This window comes from Nicotiana sylvestris, chromosome 1 (assembly GCF_000393655.2).
Source record: "Nicotiana sylvestris chromosome 1, ASM39365v2, whole genome shotgun sequence".
Lineage (NCBI taxonomy): Eukaryota > Viridiplantae > Streptophyta > Magnoliopsida > Solanales > Solanaceae > Nicotiana > Nicotiana sylvestris.
In genome coordinates this window covers 57,129,098-57,153,403 of record NC_091057.1, presented here as the reverse complement: position 1 = coordinate 57,153,403, position 24,306 = coordinate 57,129,098, and the positions used below count along the sequence as shown (strand labels likewise).

Here is a 24,306-nt window from a genome sequence, read left to right as displayed (position 1 = left end):
AATCAAGTCCAAAAGAATCTCATTTGAAGGCTGCCAAGAGAATCCTCAGGTATCTCAAAGGAATGCAGCACCTAGTCCTCTTCTATCCCTCAGGAGATATTTTTGACCTTGTTGGATATGATAATACTGATTATGATGGATATCTGGTGGATATAAAGAGCACATCTGAAATGGCACATTTTTGGGGTCATGTTTGATCTCATAAGGTACAAAAAATAGAACTCTATGGCTCTTTCTACTGCGGATGCTAAATATATGGTTGTTGATTCCTATTGTGCCCAATTGCTATGGATCAAGCAATAACTAGAAGATTTTGGTGGGTTTACAGATTGTGTGTCATTGTTGTGTGATTTCTCTCAACTTGGCAAAGAACTCGGTTCGGCATAAAAAGGATAAAGCACATTGATGTGCAACATCACTTCTTGAGGGACAATGTCGAAAAGGACTTATTTTTGTAGTTATGCAAAACGGAGGACCAGATAGCAGATGTTTTTACCAAAGCACTCAGTAGAGAACATTTTGAAAGAAATCTTCTAAAGTTAGGGCTGATCAAGCTAAACTAAGAACCTGGTCCCTCGATGATTGACTATGAAAGGAAAGAAAGGTACAATGCTGAAAAGTATTTTCTAGCTACATCTAACTCAATTCTATACCATTAGAGGTAGACACGCATGACAAATTCAGGACAAACAAGTAACAAGTGACATTGCAAATATCTGGAAGTTGATGCTTATATTTTCAAAAAACTGTCAAGGAACTTGGTTCCTATGGCTCAGGTTAGTAGTTCCTCTTAGACTTTTTTGCATTTTGAACTGCTAGAGTGCCACATAATTAATTGTTCCTGCCTATTCTAATGCCCTTTAAGACCAAACATTACATCTGTTACAAATTAACCCGATGACCCGTCTCCCCTCTCTCACACCCGTTTGTTACAGTCCCCCCCCCCTTTCACTTTATATACCCAAAAATAGGTCTCTCTCTTCATTTTCAACATAGAACACAATATTTTTCTCCCAAGTCCTCTTCTTGTCTTCATGCTCTCAAAATCAACTATGACTCAACCACAGACTTCATCTCCCAAAGCAACTGAAGAAAACCCCACCTTGTCTCCATCTAACAAGGCACCTCCATCTGTATCTAAGCCAACAATCTCACCCACAAAACCCCCAATTTCTAACCAACCCAAACCCACCGTCCCTTCTCCCATACCATCTAGTTCTGGTCCCCATCACAGCCATAAGAGCCAAACTCCCAAAAATTTTGTTGCTTCTCCATCTCCTTCTGCTACTATTGAGAAAGTCGACTCAAAATGAACTACCTCTACATCTTGATTCCTTCAAACCATAGAAGAAATTGTGGAAAGGAATGAAGGTGCTGAGGTATCGAGTCAGCATATTGAGAAAGAGCAATTGAATGATAAGTCGGTTCCTAGTGTTGATGAGGGTGTACATGCGTTTGCAATTTTTAAAGGTCCAAGTGTTGCTCGGATTGCTCCGAGTATCTCGTCCACATCATGTAATATTCTATCTTCTTATACTAATACAACAGTTTGGGTATTAAGGGTGATAAAGATGGGAGTGATGCACTTAAATCAGATTCTACTTCTCTTGAAAAAGAGCATGTTGCTGTGAAGAAGTCGGTTGGGAAATCTATGACCGATGATGTTGGTGTAAAGACCCAGGGGAACCACTAAGTCAGAGGGGGGAACATGGTAATGGGGAACAAGTACCTGTCAGTACTACTAGGGAACCTACAGAGGGACCTGGTCCCTCAGCCCAAGGGGAGTTTTCTACTCCTACTTGGGATGAAACTCGTGGTTCTACAAAACAGCCCCTGGATAGTGCTGACACTACCCCTTTTGACCACCATGTTAGTGTTCCATTAGATATTATTTACCTAGAAATAAAGTCTGTGTCTAAGGGTAATTCTAGTGATAATGATGATGATATTGATGATCTGTCTGTGATACAGTATATAGCTACTAGGGATGGGGGGAAAAGTCACAAAGGATTCTGTTCCCAAATGTCTCAACACTGGACAACAAAGAAAGGTTGCACTTGACAGTTCCTTGAAAGTAAATAAGGAGAAGAAAAACAGAAGGAGGCTTGTGAAAAGTCGATCAATTAATGAGGAGGATTTGTCTCCTGTTGAAGTAGTTGAGGTGGATAATGAGGAGACTGTTAAGGAACCCACTCCTTTTGTGAGGAAAAACTCAAAGAAAACTATTATTGCCAAGCAAAAAAAAATAGTATCTAAAAAAGAACATGTGAGTGACAAGGATAATGAAGTAGAGGAGGAAGAAGAAGTGGAGAAAGAGAAAGTAGAGAATAAAAAGCCTCTCAAAAAGAGGCAAAGTACTAGTGAGGAACCTGGTTCCTCCAAAAAGCCAACGGCGGAATTATCTGAGTTAGAGAGGAGGGCAAATCTAAAGAAGCAAAAGGTTCTGTGGGCTTGAGTCTTTGATCTTGAGATTCTTGAACAACTAGGCATGAGACAACTGGTAGAAATTGTGGAATTCCAGAAGTGGACCCATCTTTTTGAAGTCAAAAGTTCAAAAGTTTATGAAGATAAGGTGAGAAGCTTCTATGTTGACTTGTTTGTGGTAGATGGGGGCACAATTTCCTTGAAGGTGAATGTAAAGGACTTTGTTATGGATGAGAACTTTCTGGGTGAGATTCTTGAGGTACCTATTGCTAGGCTGAAGACTATGGAGGGAATTGGTTCCCCTGACTTTAAGAAATTATCAAGAAAAAAGCTATTCAAATAGGGGAAAGAGTGCACAAGAAGGGACTTCTGCCAGAATACCATCTGTTGTTTGAACTAGTGAACAAGGTGCTGCCTAGGGCTGAGAGGAGGTCTATTGCCTCCATTGAAGACCTGATTCTTCTAGAAGCACTAGACTCTTTCTCTTCCATCAGTCTACGTGGGATTATGATTGAACATATGCTGAAGGTAGCAGATTTCAAGGATAAGAATCATGGGTTTCCCTGGGGGTCTCTCCTTACCAAAGTCTTTGAACACTTTAAGGTTCCTTTAGGGAAAGCATCTGTTGGGACAAGACTTTAAATGTTCACTATGAATACTTTGGAAGAGTGTGAGTATGTAGTGAAGAATGGAGGAGTAGGAAACAACTCTACTATCTCTCAATTGATCAATGTTCATAAGGCTTCCAATGAAGAGATTAAGCATTTGAAAGCACAAAATGCCATTCTAGTCTAAGCTTACTCGGGCCAGCAAGGAACCTGTGGTTCCAGTAGTGCTCAAGGTAAAGAGGTTTCCCGTTTCAAGTCTGAAAATATTGAGTTGAGGAAACAATTGGAGAACTTGAAAGAGCAGTTGATCAATGATCAAAGGGCTGCTAATGCTCGAATGGATGTCTCATCAAGGCTCTTGCTCCCTAATCCTTCTTGTTCCCCATCCAGTGTCCCTTGTTTTGCACCCTTTTCCCAGTCTTATCCTAATCATGTCCTTTTGTTGATTCTAATTTTTTTTATTATGGTACTTTATTTTTTTTATTTGTAATATTTGTGTGACTATGGTACTGCTACTCCTAGGTTTTCTTTCCCTCTTATAATTAATAAGCATGCTTGCCTATTTTATGCAATGTTATACTTTTGTGTTCTATTTTTAGTCATGTTGTGTGCACACAAGTGGCATGAGCTAATGTTGCTAGACTTCTTTTTGCATATGCCTGTCTGATTTTTTTAAATGATGCCAAAAGAGGGAAGAAAATTGATGGAGAAGAAACTGGTTCTCGAGGGGAAGAAGTCTAATTCGTAGGGGGTACATGTGGATATCTGATTAGGGAACATCAATTCTAAGTTTGTCATCATAAAAAAGGGGAAAAATTTATACGTTATGCGAATCTGGTTTTGATAATTTGTCAAACATCATGAAAGAACCATATAGAAACCTGATACAACCAGGTCCATTGTGCTCACTGAAACATACCCTGTTGTCTGGCTTTATTCTCAAGGAAAATAGACAAGGGAACTGCATAGGGAACAGTTAGGATCAGGTCCTCAAGTCGTCGTGGAAGTCAACTATACAGTTGTTAAAGCTGTTGCATTGTACTTGCAACAGTACAACAACACAACTGCAATTTGCTAGAGACTGGAAATGCGCTTGTAACTACTCTCATGATCTCTCATATATAATTATATATACAACATGTTACAAGGCTTTAACCTAACACTTGCAATTACAAAACATACATTCTCTCAAATGTGTAGCTGCCTCTATTTCCCTCAGATGCATTGAAGAACAAATCAGCTACAAAACAAAGGACCAAATTCCAATATTGAATATGTCGTGTGTCCTTTAGTATTATTGTGTCGTTGTCTTATGTTATTTACTTGTAATTCCCACACAACTTTTTGGAAGCATTTTGTAGGACATCATTTAAACCATTATTGCTTTTGGCTGTTTGACTAGAGTTAGTCAACTGTGTAGCTTTGTAATAGAGTTATTATAAAGGGCTTACAATAGAGTTATTGTAAGAGGTGAATGACTAAGAGTTTAATTCCTAGATTGCAATAGGTTATAATCTGATATTTGTTTAGCTAGTGAAGTTGAAATCCTACTAAGATCGGTCGTGATTTTTAATCTCGTGAGCTGGGAGTTTTCCACGTAAATATTGTGTGTTCTTTATTTACTGTTGTTTACTATGGAAATTGATAGAGAACCTGAGTCTTTACACCATTTGGTGCACCCTTAGTTTCTATCATTTAGATCGATGAGTGAACCTTAAATATTTAGTTAATGACTGCATCAACTATCATTCTGTTGATTATAGATTGGGAGTTCGAATTACGGAAGGATAAATGAAAAGCTACAACTAAGATATGAAGTCAAAAAGAAAAGAGAATTATCCAAATACACAAGGATTTAAGATTTGTCTAATATTTACCCGTCGTCCTTTTGGTCCATGAAAGCTCTCGTTATTATTTTTCGTGTAAAAAATATCTCTTTCACTAATATTTTTCGACCGTGAAACAAAAGTGATACGATTTTGTCATACAGTAAAGGTATGTAAGAGTATATTTGGATATTTTTAATTATTTGGGGGTATATTTTAAATTATTATAGAAGGTATATAAAAATTAATTTGTTAGTTAAGAACTGAATATGAAATTTTTTTATTTAACGTGGCGGACTTTCATGAAATGAAAAATAATACAAAGGACAAATGTAAGACAAATCAAATAACGTCATGATAATATTTGAACTTTTACAAGGAAAAAAAATAAATTAACTCCAGGGATTGAAATACAATCCATGTCTAAGCTTGAGGACCAAAATTGCAATTTATACCCCCACAAATAAACCCCATAAAACATCCCAATTGGAACTCAAATATATAAAAATAAAAATAAAAACGCTTTCATTTCACGCCCTTGTAAATTGTACTCCAAACTATAATCTCCTCCTCCTCATCGTCACCCATCCATGTATACTAAGCTCCTCCACAACAACCCCACACTAACACCCCCACTTTCTTCAATCCATGCCTTCAGACCCCAATCCTTCCCAATATTCAACCACCACTTCACTCCAAACTTTACAACAAAGCCCCTTTATCTCCATCTTCAACCCAAAAAATCAAGAACCTTTATCAGCTGTGCAGCAAATAGTGATAGTGTTAAGGGTTCAGTGAACTGGGCTGAATTGCTTGAAAAATGGTCACCAAAAAACTTTCTTGGTGCTGATAAACTATTTAGAGCCATATCTGGTGCAACTTCAAGCCCCATTGCTCAGTACATACCTTCCCCTTTCACTTTCTTGCACTCTATTGACCCCAGAATCAAATTGGTATAAATTTTATGTCTTTTTAGGTTTTTAGTGTGAAAAGTGTTGAACTTTCTTAAATTTAATTATTGGGAGTTTTGTGTTTCATATATGTAGTTTTCACTTTCTTGTACTATGTTGATCCCAGAATCAAATTGATATAAATTTTACTCCCTCTATCCCAATTTATGTGGCACCGTTTGACTGGGCAAAGCTTAAGAAAGAAATGATGACTTTTGAAATTTGTACTCTAAAGTAAGCCTTAGATATTTGTGTGGTTATAATATCTCATTGAGGGTAAAACAATAATTTTCAAGTTAAATTGTTTCTATAGAAAGGTGGCATTCTTTTTGGATGACTAAAAAGGGAAGTGTGTTGCATAAATTGAGACAGTATGAGACACTACGAGTAAGTCTTTTTGGGATTTGTGTGTGAAAAGGGTTGAACTTGTTGAATTTAGTTACTGGGAGTTTTCTGTTTCATTTGTGTAATTTTCCTTCTTCTTTTTTTTTGGGTTGTTCTTGAACTGTATAATATGGTTCGTCATTGGCTTTCCTTGTTTTTGCTGTGTTCGTGGGTTGTTTCTGAATTGTATTTTATGGTTCTGTTATTGAGTTTTCGTGTTTAGCTATGCTAAAGAATACCAAAAAAAGTGTATACTTTGGCTCATAGGAAGCAGTTTGTGAATAATGATTTACATGCAGTTCACTATGCCAAGTAGCTTCATAGAGCTTCATTTGTGAATTGTCTGCATTGATTTTTTATTTTTTATTGGATTATTCAATTTTGGCTATAATTGTAGAACTGATGAACCCTGATCACGGGAATCCTAATTTCAGATTTATATTGTTAGTTATTTAACACAACTCCAGAATTGAGCAGGCGTGATAGAGAAGATCCTATACATTTTCAAGGGAAATTAAAATAAGAAATATGGTGGGGCTAGGCTGGTCGTCAAAGACTTAACCCATTTGCTGGAGAAAAACAGTGGTAATTATTTGCTGCTGGAAGTAGATGGAGTATATCCCTGCTAAAGCTTTATGTTTTGCCGAGTCCGGAACCCAATTGTGGTCTTTTTGGACAAGTGTGACATAAATATGTGTAAAAAAAAAAGAGTGACCATTCTATATATAACGCGGTTTTATACCGCGCTATACTTTAACGGTGTTTTGGCCGTTAAAGTATAGCGCGGTATAAAACGGCGTTATTTTGTGCTTTCACGCATAGCGCTTTAAAATACTGCGCTATACTTTTTGTTCATTCTCATTATCCTTTTCAATCTGACAGTAGTTGCACGGCTTGCATGTGAGCCCGGTGATGGGTCCCACTATGGATTTATACTTTTTGTTTGCATTTATTTATTTTTTATTATTTGCAGATTTTCCTTCCTTCAATAAATTAATAAAATGGGAGATAAATTGTTTTCTCTTAAAAGTCAATTGTAGCTAAATTTATTTATACTAAACATAAATTAGTAGTCCTGGAAAACAGTGACGCTTTGAAAGGATAGATATAGATATGTATAGCGCTGTATTTTAAAGCGCTATGCGTGAAAATACAAATAAAGCATATAGCGCGGTTTTATACCGCGCTATCCTTTAACGGCCAAAACACCATTAAAGTATAGCGTGGTATAAAACCGCGTTATATATAGAATGGTCACTCTTTTTTTTTTACACATATTTATGTCACACTTGTCCAAAAAGACCACAATTGAGTTCCGGACTCATGTTTTGCCCATAGCATAGTAGAATATTTTTATTCAGAACTGCTACAGTTTTGTGGTACCTGTTTTTCCGTGAGTTCTTCAAGCATTTATTGTTAAGTCCTAAAAGACTTTTTATATTTGGCATTGATTGCTTTCAACGGCACCAAGAGGTTATTTTTCGGTGACGAAAGAAAAGTTCATATATTTTATTCCCTTCATCCACGTTTTGTGGTTGTCGAAGACTAATTTTGCTTTGGATATCTGTTTCTTGGTTATGCAGGCATGGCTCTTTACTCTGGTTATTTTACCGGCAAAATCAAATATAATCATGCGTTTGTCACTGGTTCTGTACTTAGCTATACTATCTATTTTGGTCCAACCTGAACAAGTGTGGAAGGTAAGCTTGGCCTTGAATCTTAATGAGCTTTATGCTTCAAAAAGTTTTCTTGAAATTCTAATGGAGAATCTGCCTTGTTTGTTCTACTACAAATTTGATAATGTTAGTGAATTCCCTTGTTGATTGTCTAATATGGTTACAGGATCAACTGGGGAGAGTCACACTGCTGTCCGGGATCTTATTTATAATGTTGGGCCTAAGTACAGACAGTACACCTTCCCTTATTTCTTCAAGAGCTCCCCCACCTTCAGTAATGGGATTACCACCTTTTCCTGCGTCATTGGAAGGTTATAAATATGTAATCTTGAAGTTGGGGCCATTACAACTCACTAGAAAGGGCTTATCGACCGCTACTACATCAGCATGTTTAACCTTCACTGTGAGTAGCAACTTGCCATTTGTTTTCCAGTAGACCTAGGAAACTAGTTCTGCACTCCTACGGTACACTTTTCAAATGAAAACACGTGGCTTCTTTCTCATCTAGATGATGTAAACCTGTTTCAGTTTGTTAACGTTTAAGTTCAAACTTGAAGATCTTCCACTTACTGTATAAAATTCTCTGCATTCACCTTTACGAAGCAAATGACTGTCTGCCCATTCTTCCTAGTTTGACTTGCCTAAAATTCAGAATCTGTTAAAGTTTTGAACTTCTTGCTGAAGTCCTTGGAAAACTTAAAATAATCCAAGTTGGAAGAATCTATGGATCCCAAACTGTATGATCAATGAATTTTCTGGATTTGACTTCCTGAATATCTCATTATCTCCTATAAACTTTAATTTTTCCGTTCCCTCCTGAATTCCCAAGAAAACAATCAATGTGCAGAGGGACTCCAGTTTTGTCTGAATTTAACTCCCAGTAACCTTCTGATTCTAAAAAAACTGTTTCTAATAAAATAGCTCTCTTTTGATTAAAGATCTTCCAAAGTGCAAGTGTTTTCCTATCAACAACAACACCTGAGCAAATAGCTTTTGCGTTGCGGTGGTTTATAGCCCCTTTGGCCAACTTTGGCGTCCCTGTTGCTGAAGTTATCCTTACTCTCCTGCTCTCCTTGAGATTTATCAATCTTGTGTTTGATGAGGTGAGTAAGATTTATTATTATTTTTTCACATTCAATAGAGATGGAGTTATTGTTAGGTAGAATGCACTGATTATTGTCAGGAAACAGTTAGAAAATTCTGATTCATTTTGGTAATAATTTTGGCAGGTCAGAAACGTTGCTCTTGGTATTGTATCTCGTAGGATTAATTGGCAGCAGTTGACAATTTTGGAGACAATAGATGGTGAGTGTATACCTGAAGATAACCGACTCCATTGCAATTATGCACTGTGTGATTCACCAATAACACTTCTCTTTGCAGTTCTTTTCTTTAGCTATGTTGCTCGGACTCTTCAAAAATGTTGTTGGGTGCATGTCGGATCCTCCAAAAGTAGTGCATTTTTAGAGGATCTGACATGGGTGTGGCAACATTTTTAGAGTCCGAGCAACATAGTTCTCTAGTGCATTCCAGTTGAAGTTAGTTACTATGTTAATACCATCTACTCTACCCAAAGAACAACAGGATCTCAGAATAGTTCAATTCTTGTCCCTAATCTTGATAAATTGCTTTGTAAATGATGGGAGTACATAAATTATTAGATGTAAAATTACCTTTTATCGATTAAATAAGAATGATGGAGTGCATATGATGCTCTTCCAGTATTATTGCTTTTTCTCAACTATACACGAATGTTTGCCTGGCTTCTGTGCCAATCAAATGCGAATCCTTTTCACTCTAACCAAGTGCTGTTCATTCTCGTATTTGTGAAACCCTCATCTTTTCTTAACTGTGATTTTATCCTAAAAGCTATCGCTTTCTGCTCTCTAAAACACAGAATTTGATCCCTTGCAGTTTTTTTCACATATATTCGTCGGATATTCAGAAATATTTTTGTTCACGCGGAGCAAATATCTCAGGTATGAACTTTTCAATGTGATGTCATATTTTAGCATTTATCTACCATTTGCAAGAATAGTTGTTCCTTCTCCATGTTTTTGGGTATTGCTAATTTTCTATAAGTGGGTGGTAATGTTTTTCTCTTTCTATTTGGACCCTACAAGAGTGTTTTAGTTAATATTTTTCATTCTTGACTAGCGAAGATGAACGCATCACAACGTCATGACTAGAAATAAGGACATTTTATGATGACCTGACTGTCAGGGCCAGCAACAATTTATTGGATAGAACTATAAGCACTTAAAGCATTTAAAGATGTAGAACATGTTTGAACTCTATTGCGCCATTATTAAGAGGCTGGAAAGGATGTCTAAAAAATAATATTTCTTTGATGTTAATGCATAGGAATTAACCAGGGATTTTTTATGTGTAGATCTACTTATAGGACATGGAGTTCATACATAAACTGAGTCGAGGCAATGCTGATGGATGTAGAACATTAGTTTATTGGATCATATTAGTAATTTAATTGTAGCATCTTGTGGTTGTATTTCTTGGGCTTCATTCCTGGAAATAGGATAAATCTGTTTGATGTTTAATGCATATGAATTAACCAGGGATTTTTTATGTGTAGATCTACTTATAGGACATGGAGTTCATACTTAACTGAGTCGAGGCAATGCTGATGGATGTAGAACATTAGTTTATTGGATCATATTAGTAATTTAATTGTAGCATCTTGTGGTTGTATTTCTTGGGCTTCATTCCTGGAAATAGGATAAATCTGTTTGTCTGCTGGTTGCATTGAGTTTTACTATTATGCACTACTCTAAATCTCTGTTTCTTGTAGGCAATGATTGTTAGAGGTTTTCGAGGAGACAGCACCACTCACAAAATATTCTTATCAGCAGACTCATCTAATGGAGTTGCCAATTATATTTCCATATCATGCCTCTTTGGTCTAATAGCCTTAGTCACTTTGCCCAAGTTCCTTTTACAATGAAATATGATATGCTAATCATCTGATAAAAGATTCATCCTCTTGACCTTTTAACCTTCCAGCAATATTAACCTCCTAAAAAGCAAATGTTTTCCTTGTCTGCACCTTATAGTCAAACTTCTCTCTCCTCTCCTTCCTCCACATTCACTCCTTTTCTAGAAGAAAGTTGGATTCTTTTTTTAGCAGATGTCCATGAAGAAGAAAACTGGTCCACTCAGTTTTCTTTAATAATTGAAAGCGGCGAACCAATAACTATCCTAATCTCAATAGTGATGGCTGGTTGCTTTCTACCCTTTATCTATGATGAGCATTGAGGTTGTTAGTTCCATGGCAGCTGCATGAGATCGCGATGGAAGTGTTTGGACCCACCTGGTTGCCTATTACATAAAGTTTGATCGATACATACATTTTCTGGATGAACAAGTTACTGCTCCTGGAAACTCAATGTGACATTCCGGATTCTCTCTATCGGGAGATGGGACTTTAAACATGTTCCATTCAAGAGAAGCTAACTGGTGATTACAAACTTACACAAAGAATAAGTCCTTTTGCAGAAGAAAATCATCAGGTCCTTGTGAAATCAGTGGTCAGAGCAGCCATCGTAGTAGAATCATGAGCTTTTGCCTACAACGGGTTAGAACTTGATATGGGAAAGTCTAGGGAAGACGGGATCTTTGAAGTGCTACTGTTATAAGCTGCAAACATGATTCAATTGACCCTTTTTTTGTGTGAAGGCACCATTGAAGTGTTGTCTGTATAAAGTATAATCTATACTAGAACTGTAGGGAATTTTTGGTACCTGAAAAAAGAAAGAGAACCAGAGCGGACAATGATAAATGTTTTGCTTCCTTTGCCTCATGAATAACAGAAATATCTGATTTTTATTGAAGTTCTTTTTAGCTTACAATTTTGACGTTAGTTAAGCTACCAGAAGATAGTATTAGTAATGCAATTGCTCATTTTGCATCATTCCGTCTTCGTAAACTTGCTTTGCCTACAAAAGTCAGGTCAGATGCATCAACATTAACAGTAGAATGCTAAACTACAACCCTACATTCAGATGCCAGCCAACGACCAATGAGTTTAATTTTTATACACCGATAGTGTAAAAGAATATTTAAAGTATCAAGGCATTTAAAAAGAATTACAAGTAACAATTCACTGGGTTTATTGTTGTAGTTCATTAAATAATGGGATTATTAATCTAAAAAATAAAGTAGATTACTTGTTACAACATGTTAAAATATATTGGATAGTCACTGGAGGTGAATCTTTTCGGCTTTTGAATTTTGATTAGTTGAACCTCCTGCTCGGGGTATTATTTCGCGCCTTCCGTATGTGAGCTTCTTCAAATTGGGGTTACTGCTATTAATTGATCCTCCATAAGATGTGGTCAATGAGAATTCATTATTGGGGTCAAACATACACGTAAAACAACAGTAGCTATTGATTGAATTTCAACCAACAAAGTCAAAATATAATATGTTTTTATGCAGTTATCGGGTAAAAGATATCTTCTACGGCCCAAGTAGCATCTACTCTACAGGAAAGAGGAAGCGATGAAATAGAATATTGTGGTAGCCGAAAGGTCTCGAATTCCTTGCTACATTTCAATATCCCGTATCATGAACGATATACTTTAATCATATATATGATCGCTCCACATAAGTACAAGCTTACGACCAAATTTTTCTTTTATATAGTGTAATAATTTTCTTTGAAAATACAATTAATTACAGTTGAAAAATAAGATGAAAAAATAAATATTCTTCAGGCTGAGGCGCGGATATTTCGCTCTTTTTAAGGAGATTCAAGCCCACTGCGGTAGCATCTTTACTGGTCCAGTAGTAATTAATACACTTGACTTGTCCCCTGCAAGATACAACAGCCCGACAACGTCATATAACTCGAACAAACTCTGGACAAGTTGTTGAGTCCAAAGTTCCACCAAAATGAACATCTTTCTGCAACAGAAATAATATGCTATTTTGTAGAGAATAAGTTGGAGACTTAGGGTGTGTTTGGTATAACGGAAAATATTTTCTTGAAAAATAAGTAGTAATCTTATTCATTTTCCGGTGTTTGATACGCAAATAAGGAAAATGACTTCTCAAGAGTATTCATAAATAATGTAGATATAATAAACATGAAGCTATAAACTTTCAAACCAACAACCTTCCGGACCCACAAATTTCATAAACTTTTAAACCGCTAAACTTTCAAAACCGCGGAATTTCGAACCCGTAAACTTTATAATTTCTAAACCTGTAAACTTTCAAATACATAAACCTCCGAACTCATAATTTTGGAACTTGTAAATTTTTGAGCCTTTAAACTGATAAATAATAAAATTAAATCTGAAAAATATATTTAAATTTTTTTTCGGGCGTGAGGGGTGGGGGTGGGGGTGGGGGGGCAGTAAAACGAAAAAAAAAACAGATATTTAAATTAAGGTAAAAAAAGTAATTTTTTTTTGCGCGGGAGGGGGAGGGGGTGAGGGTGGAGGGATAGTAGGGTGGGTGGTAACGGAAAAATTGAAATTTGATAAGAAAAAAAAATATTTTTGGAGAGGGGGTGGGGTGGGTTGGTGAGGGTGGGGAAGGTTGAGAAGGAGTTTTGGAAAATATTTTCCCTTCTCTTGATAAGGAAAACATTTTCCTCCAATTGAAGGAAAATGAGTTGATAAGGAAAATATTTTCCAAAACATTTAAGCCAACCAAACATGAAAAAATTGGAAAATATTTTCCGAAAAATATTTTCCTTCATAACAAACACACCCTTAGATTTCACCTTTTTCATACACACTACCATATTTTCCATACCAAACACAACAAAATTTATAAAAACTCTTCCATGAAATAAATAATAAGGTAGTGTGATAATAAAATTGTAGAACATTGTTGGTAGTTACAAAATTTAATCTTTAATCGATAATTAATAATAGATCATAACATTAGTGGTTTCATGAGTTACACCAAAGTAATGATCACTTTCTTGCCAATTTATAATCACGATTTCACAAGAAATAATACATTTTAATATAATAATTTTAATATTAAAATGCACTAACACCAACCAACACTGTCAATATAAGTAAAACGCTTCAATCAAATTGGAGGTGATAAACGAAAGGCAGCAGAGATTTTTCTTGCACCATGTTAGTCCCATGTCTCAATCTAAGATATGAGAACCTGAGTTATACATGCTTAACAAAAGCAATCTTCTAGTCACTGGATTAAAACTGCAAAAAAGTTAGCTTTACATTATGTAAACTTTAGCATAATATGCTAGAATTTGAATACAAGGTGTTTTTGAGTTTGAACTCCAGCACAATGTATTGAAAGTTTATACGCATGAATTTTATAATTCAATATATTATGCTAGATTTTTTCCGTGTTTCAGCTAAGGGGCTATTTTTTGGGCAAGTGCACAAATAATCATTCTCATGGATGCTGTTTAGAGATTTTCAGGACATTTTTATTCAAAAATTTTGTACTAGAAAACTAAAATTTAGGATGCACTGACTAATTCTTAAATAGCAGCCCTTTAGAGAGGCTATCTTGTGTCATTTTTATGGTAATTTTCAATTACTTTACAAATGTAGGCTAATTTTTAACTACCATTCCAAAAACTGGCTAGTCCATGCTATTTCAACGGGACTTTTTCACATATATACGATATTTTAAATTTATTTACCCAGTTTTGTCTAAGTTTCCTATTTACGAAAAGTAACTAATTTTTTTTATAAATTATATGCAAATTCGGTCAAAATCTACAATATATCTACATTTTAAATAATTTTTTTTTTTTTTTGCATAAATTCCGGTCACAACTACAATGTACATAGTATTTATATACAACTATGTTAGTTGTATATATTTTGTACGTCATTTCTACACCTGACATACAAAATATATACAATTTGTTTATGTCTTCTTTTTCGAGTTTCAATTTGAAATTCCAACCAAAATCACCTCGAATCTTCACCAAATCTTATCAAAATTGAGATATAAACTCTAGAGAATATTCCCAATTATTTGCAACAACACCTAATCCATGCAAACAGTAATTTTTCAAAATTCGATTTTCGAATTTAAAGCTTCGAAATTTTTTAATAGTCGTCAATGGAGTTTAGTAATATCAATTAAAAAAGAAACTTTCCTTAACGAGCAAACATATTGGATAAAAGCCAAATTAGACAATTTCCGACCACAATCTTTTTTCTGCTCACAAATTGCTTTATTCTCTGTAGACGCTCCTTGTTTAACCATATGCTTCTTTTTGGAAACTAAAGTTGTTCTACTTACCAATTTCCTAGGTTGGATGGGGAAGAAGAGGGAGAGAAAATAGGACATGTTAGATTCTAAGATATTATTTTGTATATAATTAGTAAATTATATAATTGAGCGTAAATAAGTTTTAATGTAAAAATCTTTCTGACATATTCTTAGGTTAAAATAGCACAAGCTAGCCAGTTTTCGTACTGATCATTTAAAAATAGTTAGTGTTTGCAAAGTCTTAGAAAAATAGCCACTATTTTGTTGCAACATGGAAAGTTCCAACATAATATACTGGAGATCGGTGCACCTGTGTATGAACTTCCAGCATATTATGCTGGATCTCCAACACACGGAAAGTTCCAGTATAATATACTGGAATTCCAGTATATTAATATGCTAGAGTTCCAGTATACTTATCCTGGAACTCCAGTATATTAATATGCTAGAGTTCCAGTATACGTATCCTGGAACTCCAGTATAATATTTTTTCGAATTTTGAATAGTATTTTCGTTCAGATTTATCTTTACATGAAAAGTGATTAAATTTTGATTACTTTTGAAACTGTGGCTATTTTTGAATGACACCCACTTGTAAATCTGGCTATTTTTGAATTTCTCCCTATCTTAGGTGTGAAGCCCATCTAAAAGATTGAGGGATTTGCATCTATACCCGCTTTTAGGTCACGTTTTAACTTGTGCCCGCTTTGCAAAAAAACTTGCAAGCGTACTCACTTTTTCACGTAACTTCAGCATACGGGGCTGAAGTAGCAAAGACAATCACGCAAAACTTCAGCATTCTAGTAGACGGGCCTGAAGTAGCAAAGGCAATACGCTAAAGTTTTTTTTGTCCTAGATAAGATGCTGAAGTTATTTAGTTCATTTGTAAAAACTTCAGCACTAAATAAGCTGAAGTTTTTTTGTCCTAGATTCATTAGTTTTGTCATAAAGCTTTTTGCAGAAGATGCTGAAGTTATTTAGTTCATTTGTAAAAATTTTAGCACTATATAAATTATAAGCTGAAGTTTTGGAAAAAGTTTTCTAACATACTAGATAAATAATCACCTTATTCTTTCATAATGTATTACTACTATAAAATAATCAGATTTCCAATAGTATCTAAATCATAAATTTTGAAAACAATAAACGTGAAAAGAACAGAATTACATGGAAATATTCATAAATTATTGTCTACTAACTTACGTAATTATTTATAATTTATTTTTAAATAATCTGATAAATATACTTATGGCAATCATAGAAAAGAAGAAAAGAAGAAGAAGAAAACGAAGGAAGACAATGAGGAGGAGAAAGGAGTCTGTAGTTGTTTAAAAAGTGAATATAAATTAAAACTTTTAAAAATTTGGGTATAGGTTAAATGGGGCGATCAAACAGGAAGTGCTGTGCAATTTTTACTAAAAGATTCTGCAAGGCCCAATGATAACAAGAGAAAAGAAAAGGCCCAATAGATCATAGTCGTCCTCGTCTTCTTCCTCTATTCCTCAGATTTCATTTGTAGCTTCACAAACCCGCCTTCCATTCTCACCAATCAAGAAGATTTCTCGCAGTTTTGCTATTTTCTCGAATCCCTAAAGCATTTTTCTTTCAAATTTACTCTATAGCAGTCGTCATCTCGGGATTCTACTGCCTTGGCTATACTTTGGTTCCAATACAGAGTTATAAAGAATTTCAAAATGGGTCTTGAAGGATCAGGACGCTAACTTTCAATTCTTCTAAAGCTAAAAGGGTAATTTTTGTAAGTAAAAGTGTAATCTTTTTTTGCATTTATATCTCATATTGTTTTTTTTTCTTCATATATGCACTAATATGTATATTAAAGAGGCCTCTTATGTATTCAAGCTAATTTTTTGCTGGAAATTTTATTTGGATGCCCGTTTGAATTTGTTGAAGACTGCCTTGGTAAAATTTTCATTAAAAGTGTGATCTTCTGTACATTTTATATCTCATAGTGCTATTCGTATATGCATAAATGTGTATATGAAGAGGCCTTTTATGTGAAATTCATGTGTTCAAGATGAGGTTTTGTTGGCATTTTTGAGACTGCGGATTTTTAAATTCTTTGATGCATTTATATCTCATGTTGCGATTCATATATGTTTAATTGTGTTTATGAAGAGGTTTGTAAATTCATGTATTTAACTGAAATTTTGCTGGAATATCTGGGTATCCTTTTGAATTTTTTTGAAGAATTTTCTGGTTTGAAGTTCTTTCTTGCATTTATATCTCATGTTGCTATTCGTATGTGGTTAAATGTGCATACGAAGAGGCATTACATGTAAAATCATGTATTTTAGCTGAATATTTGATTATTTCTGGATACTCATTTGAATTTTATTAAACAATCTGCAGATTTGAATGGCCAGACCTCCATTTTTTATCACAAGCTTGTGCACCCGCAATTCCCCAATCCGTAACCTTAGTATTGCTGGAACTAATAGCGGGATTGAAGGTGAAGTTGCTGCGCAAAACCCAGATCAATCAAGTTCAGAGAATCATCAAAGTGCGCAACAGAGCTTTGTTGAGATAGCTAAAGATGTGTGCAAAGTCATCCGGACACGGCCAAGATGGGAACAAACATTGTTATCCGATTTTCCCACTGTTAATTTTACTGATCCAAGATTCTATACGGAGGTTGTGAAGGCACAAAAGAATGCTCTGTTGTCACTTCGGTTTTATTATTGGCTTAGTTCTCAAAATGAATTTTCAAGGGATCAGTTCTCGGACGAAGTAATATTTAGTGGGCTTGTACAAGCTAAGGCTGCCAGTGCTGCTAAATGTCTTCGACAAAGTATGAACTTTGTACTTCAACCTAGTTGTTTGGAGGCCTACATTGAGTGTCTTTGTGCAAATGAATTGATTGAGGACGCCCTCGATGTGTTTACTGAATTGAGATGTGTTGGCCACTGCCCGTCATTGAAAATTTGGAATTCAGCCCTTTCAGATTGTATTCGAGCTGGAAGAACTGACATTGTCTGGAAATTGTATGAGGATATGACAGATCTCGGTGTTGTAGCAGATGTTGATACGATTGGGTACTTGATTCAAGCTTTTTGTATGGAGAACAATGTTCCAAAAGGTCATCAACTTCTTCGACAGGTCTTGGAATCTGGGCATGCCCCTAGTAATGTTGCTTTTAATAAACTGATTTATGAATCATGCAAGAGCGGAGATTACTTTAGACTGTCAGCTCTTCTCCACGCAATGATTGCAACTAATTGTTCTCCCGATATATTCACTTATCAACAAGTTATTCAGGGACTATGTGAAACGAGAAAGAGGCGTGAAGCTTTTCGGATATTTAATGATCTAAAGAATAGAGGCTATGCTCCTGATATCGTTATGTATACAACAATGATTAATGGTCTCTGTAAAATGAAATTGCTTGGAGACGCCCGTAAATTATGGTTTGAGATGATTCAAAAGGGATTCAATCCTAATGAGTATACATATAACACACTGATCCATGGGTATTTAACAACTAACCATCTAAGTGAAGCTGAAAGTCTTTATAAGCAAATGCGTGATAAAGGATATGGAGAGACCACAGTGACATATAACACCATGATTTATGGGCTGTGTCTTTATGGAAGAGTAGAAGAAGCTCAGAACTTGTTCGCTGAAATGGCTGAGAAAGGTCTTCTCCATGATGTGATCACATACAATTCTCTAATTCAGGGTTTCTGCAAGAATGAGAAGATAGCTGAAGGGCTTCAATTTTTATATGAACTTCTAAAGCAGGGGTTGCAACCATCACCCGCTTCTTATACAGTGTTAATTGAGAAACTTTGTGAGGTCGGCCATGTTGAGGAAGCGAAATCATTGTGGAATGATATGCACTATAGAGGTGTTAAACCTGCAACATCGTCTCAGGATTCTATTATACTCGGATTGATCAAGCAAGGATATGTAACAGAGGGGGTAGATTGGCTGAGCAGTATGCTGAAGGGTAGGCTCAGACCAAGGAGAAAAACTTTTGAGAAACTGATTTATCATCTTTCTCAAGCAGATAAGTTGGATAACTCTTTATTCATTTTAGATTACATGCTTAGGTTAGGTTATGCTGTTAGAGAAAGTATTTTCCGTTCTCTAGTAAATAAACTTTGCAAAGATAACTCCCACCACATTGAGATGCAAATGGGAAATATTATCTGTGCAATTCAAGGTGGTTGATGTATTACAGATTGTAGCACCTTTATCTTGTCTAAGGACAAATGGGAAGAGATGATTTTTTGCTTTATACACCTTGATCATGCAATTTCCATACTTTATACTATAACTTTATGTTGTAATTTGTTAGTTTTATTGATATGTGACGTTGGCTGAAGCTTCTTCTTCAATTTCTTTTTTTTTTTTGGTTGAGAAATTCCCGGGGTTAGCTGGCCTAGCCCCGGTCAGTAAACATGTTCGAAACTGGAGGCAGTGCCGATCTGCCCCTACCCTCCTCCCACTTAAATACCACCAATCTTCCGTTATTGATACGGTTCAAATTCGTGAGGTGCGCCTACCACACATCCCGTGCTGTACTTCTTTTACCACTTACAATAAATTTTATGATGAATGCTCCTAATGAGCTTCCTCTGATAGAACTCAGCTTTTGTTCTACATGTACATGATTCCAAAAGGCATAATAAATTGTATCTTACTGATAATGCTGCCTACTTTTCTATATTTTTCTATTACATAGAAGAGCCATGGGTATCGACCTGGCTGCTTCATGGCAGTAAAATCATAGTTGAAGACATTTTAGTCTTTCGATAATTGCTTTGACGTGTCTTTCAACCAGCTACTAATTTTTCCATGTTCGCCAGTCTTATCATCTTCTCATGCTCCTTCTGGATCTTTCCCCTTCACCGTCATCTCTGTTTTCTTCGTCTCTGCAATCATTTGGATTTAGCGAGAATCAAGTGCAGGTAGCAACCAAAAGGAAGAGGAATAGGCAAAATGATAGAGATAAGAAGGAAGTGGAGATGAGAATAGAGCCCTTCAACTTGAGCTCTTCCTCGAACGTCCTCTTCTGTTGCCTGCTGACTGGCTCCATTCTCATTTCCATTGCCCATTACTGCTGATGTGTCTGTTAAATGGGCTGCATTGGCAATCAATGATGGAGATTATGGCTCTTTGTTCTGGTTTCCGGTGAGCTCAACCCGTCTGTATTATTTTTGTTTATCATGTTCAGTTGGGTTGACGAGTGTTTGTTGTAGCTTTCTTGTGAAAGTTCTCTAAAGTGGAATAGCTTTTGTTACTTAATTTGGATCTGGGTCTTTGCTGGTTAAATCCAACCTTTAGTTTGATGGATTTGTCCATAACTGTGTGGAAAAAGAATAATGAAATTGCTGATAGGAGTTTTATAGTGATGTGCAGTAGATTTGACAATCGAATCGGATGATTTTCAAATACCCACATATTCAACTTGATTCTACCATCTATCATTTGGACTGCCGCTATTCTGATGTCATGTAAATAAGAAAGAAAAGCCAGCTATTCTTATAGAATTGAAATAGAGTTATCCCAGTTGGCAGTTAATTGGGATTATTCATTTGTTTGCTTATATTTGTTCTACACTTCTACTATGCTTTTTATTTTTTATTTTCTTAATGTAAATCTACAGATGACGGAGTTAGAAAATCATCTAAGGATTGTGCTTTGTTGAATCTAGAGTTTTTCAGAGTAAACACGCTAAGGCTGCTAGATAATTTCCTTCTTATATTGCCCTCTTCTATGAGTGCAGAAAGTTGTGTACTGTCGAATTGTCCTACTCGTGTATTTCCTGGCATTAAATATTAGTGCTGAATGAGCTCATAGGTACATGAAAGGATATAACTACCAACTATATTTGTCATAGCCATTATTTTTTCTTTATAGACATAATCTGTTTTACCTTATGGCGTTCTAATTGGTTATAATTTGTTCAGCAATATGTTTAAGCGTAGTTCTATGCAAGGAAAATACATTATTCCTTATCAGAATTCTGAAAGTAAAACATTACTGACCACCATTTTTTACTGAATTTTAGGGAAATTAACTAGTAAGAAGCCATCTATACTCTTAAAAGAAGTGATAGATATCTAAAGTGTTATGCATTACTGCCATGAAAGATATTCATATTCTATGTATCAAGGTAAGAGGTAATAAATATTTTAGGTGTTGTGCATTAATTCCATGAAAGATTTGTATAAACCAGTAGAATTTTTCATCTTTGGTGACACACAAAGCAGTGGCATGATGAAATTTTCGTAGGCTGAGGTAGAAAGCTCATATGAGGTAACTGAGGTTGCAAAAACAAGGATACACCGAACAAAAACCGCATTCTAGCAGTGCATTTATAAATTGCGAAAAGGCCTTACCTGTCTCATGCATAGAGCAATTATGAAGTTAAAGTAATTACTGCTTGGCTTCTGCCAATAATTTTATCTTTGAAATTACGTATCTGAGATCTTTGGTCATATTTAGTCTTTATTTTAGTATATTAAATGAAGTATCAGAATTCTTTCTGCATTCGAATAATAATTTGTTTTACTTTATCTTACTTTGGGGGAGGTGTTTCCTTTGATAAACTGAGTTGAATATGATCATCGTTGGTGCAGACGAGGACATATACAGGTACCTCTTGCTTTCTATCTCCCTCCTTCCCCTCCCTAAAAGTATTTAAACAGGGAAAAGATGCAGGACACGAACAAAACTTCCGTTATCTGCTAATTGTTCTTCACTGGATATGAATTGCTCATAAACAAAGTTGAGTAATTTCATGCTCCTTTATTCACTACTCATAGGTAGCTCAAGTTGTTGGAATTGAAATTAATTTGGCAAAATGTAGAAATGAAAAACGAAAAAAGGAAAAAGGAGAAACAAAAGTACACGATGCTGACATTTTTCCAACTTTTAACATATTGAATATTTGCTCCTGTCAAGTGAGCACAGCTCATATGGGTTTTAGGGTGTGTTATGTTCTCCAAAATATTTGTCGAACCTGGTCCTGCTTCTCCCTGTTATAAAGATGTCATCTTCTTAGATGGCTTATGTTTTATAATATGTGAGATTTTGTATGCCATTTGCGAAACTATGTATTTGAAATATTGCAGGATATAAATATTCACAACTATAGAGTATAGAGCAGAGTGACTAGAGATAGAGGAAGCTGCAAAAAAAAAAAAAAAAAAAAAAAAGATGGAATGACTTCTAGAGGAGAGGATATAGGTGAAATGACGTGCTCAGGAAGATACAAGCGGTGTCTTTTAGTAACTTAATGCGATTTAAACTCGAATTTGTGGTGGGAAAGGAATAATCACATTTTCATAGGTAAAGCATCTCTTGAAGTTACTGCTGCGGCTAATTATAATGGAATATATGGTATTTTCAGTTGCGGGAGTTTTTGTCATTTTCTCAAGTATTACATTAACTTTCCCTTCTTTTTTGATTGTGACTGACTTATCACTAAATCCCGACACGGGTTTTGTTGGAGAAATTGAATCATAAACCATGGGGAGGGCAAGAGCCATAAAAGTTGATGAGTATTCTCTCCAAAACATTACTGCAAGCCTGTTCCACTCTTCGCAACTTGTAATTCGTTTATTTTGGCAGTCACATGAAAATAGTGGATACAATCCTGGAGTGATATATATATATAGAGAGAGAAATATCCATGTGACAAGTTTGAAATTTGGAACTTTTCATACTCTGATTCTCGTGAAGGTTTTCCGCTGATTGATAAGTGGCTTGCAATTGTGTAGGACATCTGGTGTATAGAGATACTTTTTCATCATATCCCTTGCTTATTTTCACAATCTTGGTGGCAAAATCTTTATGACAATTGGTTCTTAGGGGGTTGTGATCAGGTGGGTGTTTCATTATCTAATGGTGCGACGAATTGCAATTCTTTGAGAAAGCTTTCTTTACTTGTTGTCCATTTAGACGAAAACATGCTTCAGACTCTACTTAGTAAGTGCCCCTTGATTGTTGATTTCATCATTGAGTATTGTTTTGGGTTGGAAAGGATTGAGCTGCTGAATCTTCAAAACATCAAGTCAGTTTCTCTTAGGAAAAAGAGAAACCAGTGTTTTAAAATTCAAGCACCAACTCTTGAACACTTGTTTTATTCTAGTATTTCAGAATATTCTCTTATGTCGGATATTGTTGAATGTCAGTATCTCAAGTCTTTAAAAGGTATCATATGTCAGGAAATCTGATGGATTTCTCGAGCGCCTTATCTCTAGTTCTCAGTTCCTTGAGAGTTTGAAACTGGTTCACGTTTCTATAGTAGGGTTGGAAAGGTTTAACATTCGCGGGAGTGAATCACTAAAGGACTTGATGATTATTTCTCATGGGGGCATGTGGGAGATTGATGCTCCAAAATTGGAATCACTAGTATATAATATATATCAACTTCCTGAAATGAAAATCGCAAAAGAGTCAAGCCAATTGAAGCACTCAAAACTCCTTCTGGATTGCTACGACTACTATTTAAATGCTGTGTGGTTTTGCAAGTTGAGGAAATTTCTATCTAACTCGATCCCTTGGTCTCAAGTATCCCTTCATTTTTACTATTACGAATGTTTTAGATGTAGATATAGAGTCGGCTGGGGAGTGCCCGATGTTTGTGGATGCTTTGCTATGGAGTTGTCATCCTAGGAGACTCAACCTATTCTCAACTGTCGAAATGATTACATGTTTCTTCAATAGATTAATGTCAACAACAACATACCCAGTAAAATCCCACTAATCGACTTCAATCTATTAATGTATATAAAGAATTTGGGTCATTCTACTTGTCATGGAAGCAAGCATTTGCATAGTCAATTAAAAGAAGTAAAAGCCTACAAATTTGATGGGAAAAACTGCAGCTGGCAGCCTATGGAACTCAGAAGTGGGGAGCTGGCGATAAGGAACGTTGACTGGAGGCAGAATTTTTTTTAAATTAGATTGGTGATGTAGTTTATTCTTTTGCAAATTCAATGCACTTATTTTTATCAGGTAGGGGTAAGGTTTGCATACGCACTGCCCTCCGCAGACCCCACTTGTGAGATTAGGCTGGATCTGTTGTTGTCGTTGTAATGCACTTATTCATTTATAAAGTTCACTAATTTATATTTCTAAGTTTAGATTCTAGATACTTTTCTTAAGAACTTCAATTTTAAGTTCTCCCATTAGTTCTTTTCTTAAAAAAGGCCTTTTAGCAAATATGATT

General features: G+C 35.6%; 3 protein-coding genes across 9 annotated transcripts; all 3 read left to right on the top strand.

The window, feature by feature from the left end:
* Positions 1–1,987: 1,987 nt before the first annotated feature.
* LOC138870151 (uncharacterized) lies at positions 1,988–2,455 on the top strand. The gene has a single exon (XM_070147865.1). The coding sequence runs from the start codon at positions 1,988–1,990 to the stop codon at positions 2,453–2,455; it is 468 nt and encodes a 155-aa protein (XP_070003966.1).
* Positions 2,456–5,382: 2,927 nt separating this feature from the next.
* Positions 5,383–11,716, top strand: LOC104231739 (protein ABCI12, chloroplastic). Of its 6 annotated transcripts, none has more exons than XM_009784788.2 (8): positions 5,390–5,811; positions 6,670–6,777; positions 7,776–7,892; positions 8,035–8,271; positions 8,807–8,971; positions 9,098–9,173; positions 9,783–9,847; positions 10,678–11,716. In XM_009784788.2, the coding sequence occupies exons 3-8, from the start codon at positions 7,824–7,826 to the stop codon at positions 10,828–10,830; spliced, it is 765 nt and encodes a 254-aa protein (XP_009783090.1). In that variant the 5' UTR covers positions 5,390–5,811; positions 6,670–6,777; positions 7,776–7,823; the 3' UTR covers positions 10,831–11,716. The 6 variants fall into 6 exon arrangements, with proteins under 6 accessions (XP_009783089.1, XP_009783090.1, XP_009783091.1 ...); XM_070156196.1 differs by having other exon boundaries at positions 5,738–5,756; XM_070156135.1 differs by having other exon boundaries at positions 5,740–5,811; positions 6,627–6,777.
* Positions 11,717–16,596: 4,880 nt separating this feature from the next.
* LOC104231740 (pentatricopeptide repeat-containing protein At5g18950) lies at positions 16,597–19,449 on the top strand. 2 transcript variants are annotated; one of them, XM_009784792.2, is made up of 2 exons: positions 16,597–16,851; positions 17,475–19,449. In XM_009784792.2, the coding sequence occupies exon 2, from the start codon at positions 17,481–17,483 to the stop codon at positions 19,293–19,295; it is 1,815 nt and encodes a 604-aa protein (XP_009783094.1). In that variant the 5' UTR covers positions 16,597–16,851; positions 17,475–17,480; the 3' UTR covers positions 19,296–19,449. The 2 variants fall into 2 exon arrangements, with proteins under 2 accessions (XP_009783094.1, XP_009783093.1); XM_009784791.2 differs by having other exon boundaries at positions 16,597–16,860.
* The last annotated feature ends 4,857 nt before the right edge of the window (positions 19,450–24,306 follow it).